Source organism: Myotis daubentonii, chromosome 7, assembly GCF_963259705.1.
Source record: "Myotis daubentonii chromosome 7, mMyoDau2.1, whole genome shotgun sequence".
NCBI classification, from domain to species: domain Eukaryota; kingdom Metazoa; phylum Chordata; class Mammalia; order Chiroptera; family Vespertilionidae; genus Myotis; species Myotis daubentonii.
In genome coordinates, this window is record NC_081846.1 from 19,395,414 (window position 1) to 19,408,342 (window position 12,929).

The window sequence follows — 12,929 nt, forward strand, 5'->3', positions numbered from 1 at the left end:
CAAGTCACTTGGCTTGCTGTGAAACAGGGAAAAGCATAGAAATTCAAAACAGCAACATGTTGCTGTTTTTTTAAGCTATAAAACATAAATGTTCTGTTGTAGGAAATTATTTTTTAAAAACTTCGGTAGGGCAATCGAAAGAAGCAATGGTCCATATAATATTTTCTAATTAAGAATTCTACACCCTTCCAAAGAAAACTCTGCTAATGGCAGGTCAAGTTCCAAATCCTAAACTACATTTCTATAAAAAAGAAAAAAAGCATCTGATATTCTCCATGCACTCGCCTGACGAGCTCTTGTCTGAGGCTCCCACCAGGGACGCAGTGTAAAGAAGGCAGTGGGGAGGAAGGACCGTCAGGGAAGTTCTGAACAGTTACCCACAGAAATATTCTCAGGCAACAAAGAAGTACAGAAGATATGAACCTTTTTCTCATTATCTGAGGTCAAAATAGAATTCATTTTCCCTCTTGAAAAATGGACTCTTATTTTAGCTCACTAGAGGTAAATCTGTCATGAAAACAGAAGTTCAGAGTTAAAGAAATTAAAACTAAATTCAAATGCAAGATGCACTTAAAAAAAAAACCAAAGTTTGCACAGCAAAAGTTCAAAGCACATAATAAAGTATTCTGAGTAAAATGGAACTTTAAAAAAATCAGTAAAGTTTTAGAATATTAAAATTAAATCAAAGCAAAAGATAAAGTCTCAAGTCGATATATGGCCTTCTATTGTGTGTGTGTGTGTGTGTATTTCCTCCATAATCATAATAATTTAAAAGATCAATTAAATCATGAAGATGGCAAATAAATTGTCAGTATTTTAAATTAACACTGTATATGGTTAATTCCTAGGTATCATGCCTTGCCTTATAAGGTTTCAAGATTTCCCTCCACTGGTATTCAATAAGATGCTTTCCGATTCACTTGGCTTTGAGGTAATGTTCCATTCTTCCTTTCCCTCGGCCTGGCCTCCCATAATCATTCAATGCCTAACTATATTAACTGAATTGTTGACTCTCCCCACTTCCTGGGCCACAAAAAGGCTCTCAATAATCTTTACATTTTATAAATTACTACTGAGAAGCTAGTTCTTGAGTCTTCCTCCAATATTTAAAGTCATGTGGTTTTAGCATCATTCATGCAATTTAACAACAAAACGTTAACAGATACAGAACTTTCTAACGTGGGCCCTTTAGCCCTTTCTCTCTTCTGAACACATTGAAGAAAAACTCTAAGACTTGAGTTTGTCTTGGTGTTCTTTACTCACCCAAGGCTAAGCTACAAAAATCTTTACTCCTCTCTATAAGTTTGCTTTATCCCCAATTAAAATAATTCAAATAAAATTCTACAGTAACAGAAAGGTGTAAAGTCAATCAAAATATACCCAATGTTGAGTAAGAAGAATGAATCTAAAGCTGGTGTGAGGACATAGGTCTTTTATCAAACATGCTCTCACAGGAAATCCATCAACCATCACTTCCTTGTGTCTATAGAGCAGTGGGAATCAATGGACATGATGCTGGCCCAGGGGCCTACTTTAGCTCATAGGGCCCTGAAATATGTAGAAATGAAGTTCTTTTTAGCATTCAATACACAGAAACTATCACAACATTTGCCTAAAAAATATATACAGGAAGGCTTGAAGCTTTATGGGTTTGAATGCTCATACACCTGTGGGAAATAGACTAGGGACACTGCTTCCTCGCAGACCCTGTCTCACTGCTGTGCCCTCTGCTTAAACATCAGTGAAAGGAAGTTCCTGGGCATCCTCCTGAAAAACACAGCCTCAGGTTAAACTGAAAAATGGATAAATTTTGTTTTTATAGTCTACAGGGACCATTTAAGAAAAAATTTAATAGAATAACAAAAAATACACCTGGTCTTTAGTATCTGTGGTCTACTATTAATACATTAGCAGTTCACAATGATAATAAGTACTAGTAACAAAATTGGAGCACTCCCCAAATATTCTATAACTAGAGGCCCGGTGCACAAAATTTGTGCGGGGGGGGGGGGTGCGAGTGCGGGGGATGTCCTTCAGCCCAGCCTGCACTCTCTCCAATCTGGGACACCTCGAGGGATGTCCACCTGCCCGTTTACCACAGTTCTACCACCTTAGCAAAGGTGCTGCCGAAAGAAACTTGGTTTTAGATATTCTCTTCACATTTACAGTGAAACTGGGAGAAGAAAAAGACAAATCCTATTTTGATCTCATCTGACCCTTTATAAGACAGGACAAAATATATCATCTTTTTATGCATTCACACACCTACTAATTCACTCCAAATACATGTGGGTACAGACTACATTAGGCAATTGGCAGGGCCTGGGACAGCAGGCATGATACCTCAGACAGAGACTGTACAAACTAATCTAGGGTGCATATATAAAAGCGTAATATGCAACAGCGGAATGACAGGTCGCTATGACATCACTGACCACCAGGGGGCAGATGCTCAACAAAGAAGCTGCCTCCAGCCTCCTCTCGGTCCCTCCCCACTGGCCAGCAGGCTCTGATCGCCCGATGGGGAATGAGGAACGGGAGGGAGGTGGGTGGCGACGGACACGGGCAGCACAAGGCCAAGGTGGGTACAAGCGAGTGGGCCCTTATCGCCCCGCAGGTCGCCCTACACACACAGGGTGACTGGCGGTGGGGGGCGGGGCCGGCGAGCGGGCAGGAACAGCCAACCTCTTGGTCCCTACCCGCAGCTGGCAGGCTCCAACTGCCTGATGGGGAATGAAGAACCAGAGGTGGGTGGCAGTGGAGAGGGGCGGTGGGGGGCGGGGCTGGCTGCTGGCAGCCAGGGAAGATTGCCCCTGATCACAGGCTAGGCCTAAGGACCCTACCTGTTCACGAATTTCATGCGCCGGGCCTCTACTAAGAATATACTATGAAGCAAAGATACTATTACTACGTTCTATGACTGGAAGGAAACACCATATATAGACAAAGGAATCAAGAGGCACGCAATAGGAAATGCTTACTGAGATGAGGAATTAGCCACCAAAAATGGGCAAAGGGAAAGTCTATTGAAAGGCTGGAAGACAAAACAGTCTAGCACATTTTAAGGAAATAAAAAAGTTTTAAAAGGTCACTGCAAAAAAATGTGTGAAGGAGGAAGTGTAGAAAGACAAGGCTGAAGGGGTAAATAGCGTCAGACTGTCCAGGGACTTAGAAACCATGTTTTGAAGTTTGACTTTTATTTTAAAAACATTAAGAGGAGCCAGTGAAGTGTTTTAAGCAAATAAGTAATTTGGCCAAACTTTTATTTTTGGAAAGCTCTTGGGCTGTAAAACAAAAAGTAATCTGAAAAGAAAAAGGCCAGAAAATAGTGAAGCCAAATAGGTGAACAACAACTACTATGAAATAAAACAGAAAGAAGAAAATACTTAAGTGTGATAACTAACAGTCTGGAACAGAAGGATCAATAACATTTAGAAACAGCTACCACACTACTAAACCCTAGACTAAATCAACCTCTGCATTTGCCCTATAATTAATTGTCTTACTACCCTTTATCCAACATCATTCCCAACCTCGCATACCAAATAAACCCTTCTTCCCACTATCCTAACTGTACCAACCAACTGTCCAACACGGTGGTCATTTGGCACAAATGGCTATTTAAATTAATTAAAATAAAATTCATGTTAAAAGTTAGTTCCACAGTAGCAATAGCCACATTTCAAATGTTCAATAGCAACAGATGGCTAGTGACTACCGAGTACCCTGGCAAGCTATAGAGCATTTCCCGCATTGCAAAACGGTCTATTGACAGTGCTGCACTTTAGATATACCTAAGTCTGCCACTTTACCAGGTAAATGTCTACCTGAGAAGGCACCTGTGAAGACAGATTCACTCACTGTCTCATGCCCACACCTTGTATGTTAATAAGCTTCACAGTGCAGAGAAGACTCGTGGTGTATGAGCCACAAGACAGGCTATGTGTTTGGGCTCATTAATCCTCACTATGCTCTGAAGAAATAGAAAAGTAACAGGCATCACCCATGTTTTATAGGTGAGAACACACGGCACAGAAATTAACCTGCCTGAGGCTATAAAGTCAATAATGGAGTCACAAACAGAACCTGGATTGCCTAACGCCCTGACCAGTACCCCATTCATTAAAGTAGTCATGGCTGATTTAAGAAGCCAAGGATAGAAACTATTCTATTTCACCTGACCCAAGCAACCATTTGCTTCATCAAATGGCTTGTTACATCCACAGGAGGGTCATACCTGTTAGGTCCATATCTCATGTCTATATATGGACCTAACGTAAAGTGTGTGTGTATATGTGTGTGTAAAGCAAAAAAAAAAAATATAAGAAAGAATATTCATCCCTTGAGATTGCCGCAAGTATTTTATCACATCTGATGGGAAAGAATATTAGACACACTTACTGAAACTAAAAGCTCCAAGGTACTCTTGTATTAGTAATCTGTGTCATTTGGTTACCTATAAAAATTATCACCTATTAGCTCTGCATTTTGTAATTCTTATTTGCCTCTGTAACCTGAGTAAGTCTGACCTTTGTGTGTTCCTTCCAGACCTACAGAGGCAATGGGGACACAGAGAGATAATTCTTGCATTTCCATTTCAACTACCTCATTAACTGAAAAGAGTAAAATAATATGTATGGAGACATGAACCAAGTTATAGATTAAAGATATAAAATCCACACACAGCATTTGCTGGAGTCTTTACAATGACAATTCTAAATGTAGCAGCCAGCGCTCACTAAGGCATCCCTGACCTGATCCTGCAAAACAATTTACCCAGAGCTTCATCTGAATGATGTGAAAAATCTAAGAAATAGTATGACAGCCCTTGCCTAACATCTGAATTCTTACATTTTAGCTGTTGTTATATTAAATATGCAGGGGAAAAAAACAACAACAGGAAAGGAATAGAATATTTAAAACAATTTGAAAATACTGGTAAGCATATAGTTATTCCTATGCTTCTAATTCTTTTCCTAATAATAAGTATTAATCAATCCAAAGAATATAAACACCAACTGAATTTGTACAGGAAGTCACAGCTTCCAAAATAAATTGGACTGAATTAAAAGAGCATATCTCCCTCAAATATGTCTCACAAAGGAAAAGGGCAAGAATGATGATTTTAAATCCAGAATTTAATGGTCACATCTAACTCTAACTGTGAAAGAGAACAGAGCCATCAACTGGATTAAAAAGACTGCTTCATGATAGACCTTGATTTAGGAATACAAGTCAATGAAAAAAAGTCTGCATATTGAACTACTTACACAGCATTCCTGGACGCTCCATGGGACAGTAACAGTTCGACTATGTCCACATGCCCATTCTTAGCCGCATCGTGGAGTGGTGAGTCGTTCTGATACCCAGGGGTGTTCACCAAAGCCTTGTGCTGGAGTAACAATTCCACTACCTGCAGGTGCCCATGACTACAGGCTTCATGCTGATTTTGAAAAAAGAAAAGGAGAAGAGTGATGAGGAAGAGCAATACCATAATAAAACCACACTTTAGAAAAGTAAATATGAACCTAGTCAGCAAACTGATTCTTACCTAAACACTCATACAACAGGCCATAATTTGTTGACAGAGTAAAAGCCACTATTCATAATCTTTGTGATAAGATACATGGTGATCAAGATCTGTGCAATTCATGAAAGAAGATGTTTTTCATGAGTCTGAGGTCAAGAGCTCTTATTTTAAAAGAAAATGTAGCTTTAAACCGATTATAGCTCCTAAAAAATTATTCTACAATAAGAAATTTAAAATAAGAAAAAAAACTTAGAAAGTATTTAACAACCAAATCATGCATAATATTTGAAATTCTCCAAGGCTGAATAGAATTCATTAAATCAGATGCTTAGCCATAAGCTAAGTGGTGTACCCACACACATATATATAACCACCCAATAAGGTGAATGAGTATAAGATAAGCTTCTCTTATTTGCTGAAGCTACAAATGACTGTACATCTAGCATCAATGATAACAGAAATGACATGGAGTAGATGCTCAAAAAGAGCTTACTAAATGAATGACATAACTGGTAACAATGGAATGTTCAAAGGTATCTCACATGCAAATCTTTCCTTATGTCTCATGAACTGCTAACAATGCCATTCTGTTGTAATCTAATAAATTTCTGGCATAGTGTGCTATTCAATTCATAATAATTAGTACATACTAAACATCTGTAGGTTTATTTCTAGGATAAAGGAATCCAAATGAAGCATCAGGTCCTCTAAATCACTCACCAAGTTTTACTACAAACCCACAGAATGCAAAAACAAGCACTTTGATCCTGACTAAACCTTCCTACCTTAAATTTGGCAAAGAGAAGCCATTATAACATTCTAATCTAATAAGAATTTCCCAATTTTTGTGAATCTCCAGTTCCCAAGATAAGGCCATCCACCTCATCTGTTGACACAGCTATGGGTATATTCCAATCACATACTTACTGTCCTAATATAATTAACCCAGATAGCACTTGTTCCATGTATTTGTGTCATTCTTTTCTGAGACTACTCTTCACACTATATTTTAACGGTAGTTAGCAGAGAGTTTAAAAATGATAATGAAGCAAAGTTTTACTGCCTCTGTATATTTAGAATTGGGTAGGATATATACGTGAGGCCGAAGTAGATCCTCAGTAAGAATCACTGTTAGTGATACCTTCCTAAAGCACCCATTTCCTCTGGCCTCTCTTTGCTCCACAAAATGCTTCCAATTGCATGCAAAGCTGCAGAATGGAACCTGATGTTGGCTCTCCACACATTTGCTGCTAAGTTCAGCAACATGGTGTAACTGGTCTCTTAAATCTAAAGGTAGCTCATTTGGTGCCTATCACAATTGAAGAGCTAGTGTCAAATAATCATTTTCTCTTACTTGTTGAAAATATGTCTTCTGATTCAAAAAGGGTGTATATATGGCAAAGAATGATATAGAAACAACTACATAACTATAAACTATTAATAACTAGGAAATATAAACAGAATGGGAATAAAAAAACAAAACAAATAGAAAACTACCAATGGTGTCCAGCCAGCATGGTCTTTAACGTTTGGGTCGCTTCCGTTTTGTAAGAGGTATGCAACAGAAGGTATGTCGCCCTAGTATAAGACAAAGAAAACAAAAAGAAATTAAAAATCATCAAGGAAAAAAATAAGATATTGAGTTTTGTTGTTTTTTTTTAAAGATTCTGCGCCTTTAAAGATAAAATGAAACAAATATCTCCCTTATGCATATTGCTCATAAGTTAATAAAGAATAAGGTTTGTATGTATGAGCTATTCTGAGGTATCAAGTCCTGGAATTCATATGGTACGTACATCCTTAAATACAGAGTACAAAATCTCTGCTATAAGCAACCCATACTGAAATTCATTTCAAAATACCAAATAAAGGACACTAGCCACAGATCATTTATCTGATCATAATAAAGGTTTTAAAGTCATTTCATTTGTGAAAAACATTCTTTTGAGCACTTATAAAAATGGTTCCTGAGTATTGTTTAAAACAAAATTAAAGCCAGAAAGACTGCTCAGTAAAACCAATGGTAAGACTGCCAAAAACTGTCTTACGGGCAGTCACTCTAACCTTAATACATTAACTTAGCTTATATTCACCTTATTTGCTCAAAGATATTTTTATAGGCAGAAGCAAGGCTTATTTTTTCCAAAAATAACTAACAGAGCTTTCTCTGAAAAATAAATTTAAAAATTACATTTGACAAGTTACTTATGACACTGTTGTTTTGTGAAGCTCCTCTTTAGGGAGAACCAATCTGTCTCCTCCCACTCCCAGCCCCTATACTCTTCAGAAATAACTTTTCAGCCTCTATAGGCTGATAACATAGAAGTCATTAAGACCCCTTAATACAGTAACATTTGCTTTTATTTCATTGTTTTGGGCCACCATTCAAATGCAGCATATCTTAAGATGGTAACTTACTTAGTTTTCTGAAAAGCAAATCCGCATGCAACATATATATTTTTATGTTCCTAAATTAACAAAACGACCTTAAATATTCAACGCACCTAAAAAATAAGCATGCTATGTGTTTCAAATCAAATGCTCCAGTTCATATAAAAACCATTTTTCCATAGTTCCTGAGTGGTATACACTCTATATCTCCAATGCAAGGCAGCATGTACTTAGCAAATGTTGCTCTATATTCAAGTCAGTTCCAAATGAGTTCAGGAAAATCTGACAAAATACAAATACGAATTTTCTAAAATAATTTGGGGCAGATGAACTACCACAACCACACCCATTCCCAACCTTCAACATGAAAGTAAACACAAGAAGTAGACGAAAGACTTTCTCAAAAATTTCCTCATTCTAACTCTGCATGGTAATCACAAAACCATATTCACCTAAAGAAGCCCGAAAAATAACGTAAGCACAAGTGTGGAATGGAGGAGTCACATGGGAATAGTCATGTAGGAATGAGTGATAATTTAGAGACTAAAGCCAGAATCTCCTGTAAGGCTGTTGGACAAGTGGTGTTTTTCTTTCATGTCACCTCTTCATATCATCAAAGACGTCTTTTGTTACAACTGCACCCCTAGACTTTCCTCAACTGTATAGCTGATTTACAAACTGCTTATTTTTGTTCCTTTATTTTCTTTTTTCCATCACCATTTATTCCTCTATACCCTCTTTCAACCTCCGCCCACTCCTCACCCCCACAATCACCACTGTTGGCAAATTGCCTGCTTTTAATACCCAACCTGCTTTCTCTCCCCAACTACTTAAAAGTCTGTCATATTTTCATCCTTCTCCTTTATGTAAATTTAATGTAATGCACAGAAATAAAATTATGATAATTAGATAGGATCCACAGTAACTGGGTAAGCTTGAACCAATATGAAGTTTCCAAGAAATAAATTAATTTCTGCTCCTGATTTCCTTAAATTGCTTTCTTCTGTAATAGAATATTTTCTGACTAATAAGCACTCACTTTTAGGCTCCTCACAACTTACAAAAATAATTGACTTTTTTTTATTAACCACAGCAAGAAAAAAAAAATCATCTGAGGAAAGTATTTACCAAGGCTTATAAGAAATTTTAAATGGATTTGATATTTTTAAGTAATATCTTCAAAGCTGAAAATAAGGAAGCATGCATGCCACAATTTTCTTATTGCTAACCTTTCATTCAAAGGACTCTTCACACATTCATGCATACTTTAGCAATATAAATTAACTTTCCAAAAACAAACACACACACACACAAACAGAACTTCTTCCTTGATATACAGATTTACATTTCCAAGATACTGTTAATAAACATCTTTATAAAAATAGTATGGGACATTACAATTAAGTGCAATAATCACAAGTTACTCCAAATAGTTAAGCTTCCCACATAGATGAACTGACCAAGTACCTAAAGTTTCTTTCAGCAACCAGATGTCGTTTTTTTTTTAAAAAATTAGCCATCTGGAACGGAGCTCTCAAAAATATTAAAGATTTTTGAGCCAGAGTTTACTATTTGAATAAAATAATTTCACAGATGATTCTGACAATCTAGTCATCGTGACATAAGTTACTGGTATTACAAAGGTGGTGGGTGACAGACAGAGGGAAAATGAATATGGATTCCAAGGGATGTTCTGGAAATTAAAATCTTAAAATGTCACAGATGTCAGTGTGCTTTTGAGTCCTTTGCTACTTTCTCGAGAAGCCAGTAAGAAGGATCGTGTAATAATGTGACTCTACACACAGTATAACATGAATTACAAAGTCAAAGCCTGAAGGAGGCTTCTCACCAGGGATTTTCTCTCTTCCCAAGAAATCCTCATCACCTTTTTTATGTTAAGCACATCATGCCTTGTAAGTTGCCTTCAAAATAGTACCTATTATGTTTGTATGACAAATATATCATATGACATGCCAACTTCAAGCCATTCTTATATTTCACAATCTATTCACTGCTGTGGCATGAATTATGAGCAATCATTACCATTTTAAAGATCGGTACTAGAGAACTTTGGGGAGGTTTTTCCCAGCACCTCCAGCAAAGCTGACATAATAGAGTAACAAATCAAAATCTTTTCTATTTCTAGAAAAAAGTCAAATACTCAGGTGTTTTTTTCATTAACTTAGAAGAATAAACAACATAACTGTTTATCTTATAATATCAGGAATAGGAAGAAAGACATATAAGCTAAGGGTATGGCTAAAACTGCTGTTTTAGAGAAGTTAGGAAAAGTCTTTCTGAAGAGGTGGCATTTGAGCAGAAGCCTGAAGAAGGGATCGCACAGGGCTATGTAGGCATGGAAGACTTTAGATTTTGTTTTAAGTGGGCCAGGGAATTATTGGTAGGGGAGTAGAGAAATGACAAGTTCTGACTTAGGTCAGATTACTATGGTTGTCATATAGAGAACTGAATGCAGAAAAGCAGAGCAAAAAATGAGACGCTACTTCATGGTGTGGTTGGAATACTGACCCCCCCCCCCCAAAAAAAAAACTGTCTGTGTCCTAATCACCAGAACTTGTATGTTACCTTACATGACAAAAGGGACCTTGTAATATATTTAGGGTACAGATCTAGATGTGAGAGATTACCCTGCACTCTCAGGATGGCCCTGGGGTGTAGCCATGTGAGCCTCTACTGCAGTGGTTCTCAACCTTCCTAATGCCGCAACCTTTTATTTAATACAGTTCCTCATGTTGTGCTGACCCCCAATTTCATTGTTACAAATTGAACATAATTAAAGCATAGTGATTAATCACAAAAACAATACGTCATTATATATTTGTTTTCCGATGGGTAACTCTAAAGGGGTCGCGACCCACAGGTTGAGAACCGCTGCTCTACAGGACGGGAGCCTTCCTGGCCAGGTCAGAAAGATGATGCAAGGACTCCACCCTCTGTTGCACAGCCAGCAAGAAAACGGGATCTCAGTCTGACAACCACAAGAAACATGCAGTTCCTTGAAACAACCCAAGTAATCAAGGAAATGGGTTCTCTCTTGGAGCCTCCAGAAAGTAACCTAGCTGACATGCTGATTTTAGTCTGGTGACAGCCACACCAGACTTCTGACCTAAGAAAATAAATCTGCCTTGTTTTTAGTCACAAAATTGTAGGAATTTGCAGTGACAGCAACAGGGCACTAACACAAGTGGACAGGGCAACAAGAAAAGACAAGTAGCTTCCACTAGGGTCGTAGCTATGAAAAGGTTATGGTCAACAGAGATGCCCAGAGGAAGGTCTGGAGCAGGATATTAAAGAATTTTGTTAATAATGTTACCAGATTCAGAGATCATTCTGTAAAGCCATCACTGCAGCAAGGGAAGCTAGCCAGCCGAGAACATTCAAACTACCAGGGGTCCTCTGCCCTCAGTGCATACACCAAGAAGAAGGCATCACACAACCACAACTCCTCTAACCTGAGGGGCAATGGAAACATGGGAAATGCAAGTCTACCAAGACACTTTATGGAAAAATAACAAGTACGACGACGACAACTAAAATCCATCTCTTGACAACATAAAACCTGATACTTCCCCTTATTTGCTCTGGCTGTCTGAAAGGTCATCAAATCCATATTCATTATTCAGCCTTTTCCTCTTTTCTGTGCCTTGTTCATTTTATAGTAGTTTAAACTTTGGAGCCCCCTCTAATCCTTTTCTCAAGTAGGTGGATACAAAACACAAATTAAGACAGCAGAATGGCAATATTTGGTTTTCTAGCACACACAGATTATTTCGTTTTCAGCTGCAAATGAAAAAAATTAGGGTAAAAAACTAAAACGAATATTATTTATAATACACAGATGCACACATACAAACAAATCCACCAAGTTTCTTTCAAGTATTTGTTCTATTACCATCAAGCTGGGTAGGGATTAATTTTAATAACATTTTTAAAGAGACACTATTGTTAAATAGTGATTTAAAAAACAATAAAAATCCATTAGCTTTGCACAAGTGTACTGCATCAGAACCTGCCAACTAATGACAATAACAATATTTGATAAGTTCAAAAGAATCAAAATGGGTAACTCTAATGCTGGCAAGACTCTCAGTAAACTGACAATCTCACAGAACTAGTGTGAAACAATCTTCAATGGAGAAAATTCACAAGGCAGCTCATGCCACCATGTTTTCCTGTCTGATGATTCTACTGCGGCTTTTTCCCATGGCCTAGGCTAGGCCAAGGGTCGGCAAACTATGGCCTGTGGGCCAGATATCTATCTGCTTGTGGATGTGAAGTTTTATTGGCTTACATATTGTCTATGGCTGCTTTTGCACTACCAAGACAGAGTTGAGTAGTTGTTACAGAAACTATTTGACCTGCAAAGTTAAAATTATTTACTCTAACAGCCCTTTAAAAAAGCATTTACCAAACCACGGCCTAGATTCTAAGTCCTAGAGATCCTCATTAATAAAGATAAATAATTCTTCTTGTTAAAAAGAAAAATTATCATCCTAGCTGGTTTGGCTTAGTGGATAGAGTGTTGGCCTGCGGACTGAAAGATCCCAGGTTCAATTCCTGTCAAGGGCACATGTCCGGGTTGCGGGCTCGATCTCCAGTGTGGGGCATGCAAGAGGCAGCCGATCAATGATTCTCTCTCATCATTGATGTTTCTATCTCTCTCTCCCTCTTCATCCCTCTCTGAAATCAATAAAAATATATTTTAAAAAATAAAAAAAGAAATTATCTACCAATATAAGTGGATGCTTACCTGGTGGTCTGAAAATAATTCCCAGAAAGCAAAATGTAGACATTAAAGTAGCCACATTTTTATGTACTATTCAGAAAAGTGAACAAAAATAATTATTATGTTAGCTACTTATGTCTATGAAGCATTAATAATATTATGTTAAGATGTTTAATAGCTTATGTGCATATGTATTATGTATATATGTATATACATTATATATAACAAGGAAGACAAAAAAATAGTATGGTTTTTAAAATT

General features: G+C 37.5%; 1 protein-coding gene across 5 annotated transcripts in view; it reads right to left on the reverse strand.

The window, feature by feature from the left end:
* BARD1 (BRCA1 associated RING domain 1) overlaps positions 1-12,929 on the reverse strand; it is a 58,433-nt gene that overhangs the window by 23,648 nt on the left and 21,856 nt on the right. For all 5 annotated transcript variants that reach the window (XM_059703048.1, XM_059703047.1, XM_059703049.1 and 2 more), the window contains 2 exons: positions 7,028-7,108; positions 5,271-5,443 (listed from right to left, as the gene is read on the reverse strand). In XM_059703048.1, coding sequence (XP_059559031.1) covers positions 5,271-5,443; positions 7,028-7,108 — 254 coding nt within the window. The remainder of the gene's footprint in view (positions 1-5,270; positions 5,444-7,027; positions 7,109-12,929) is intronic.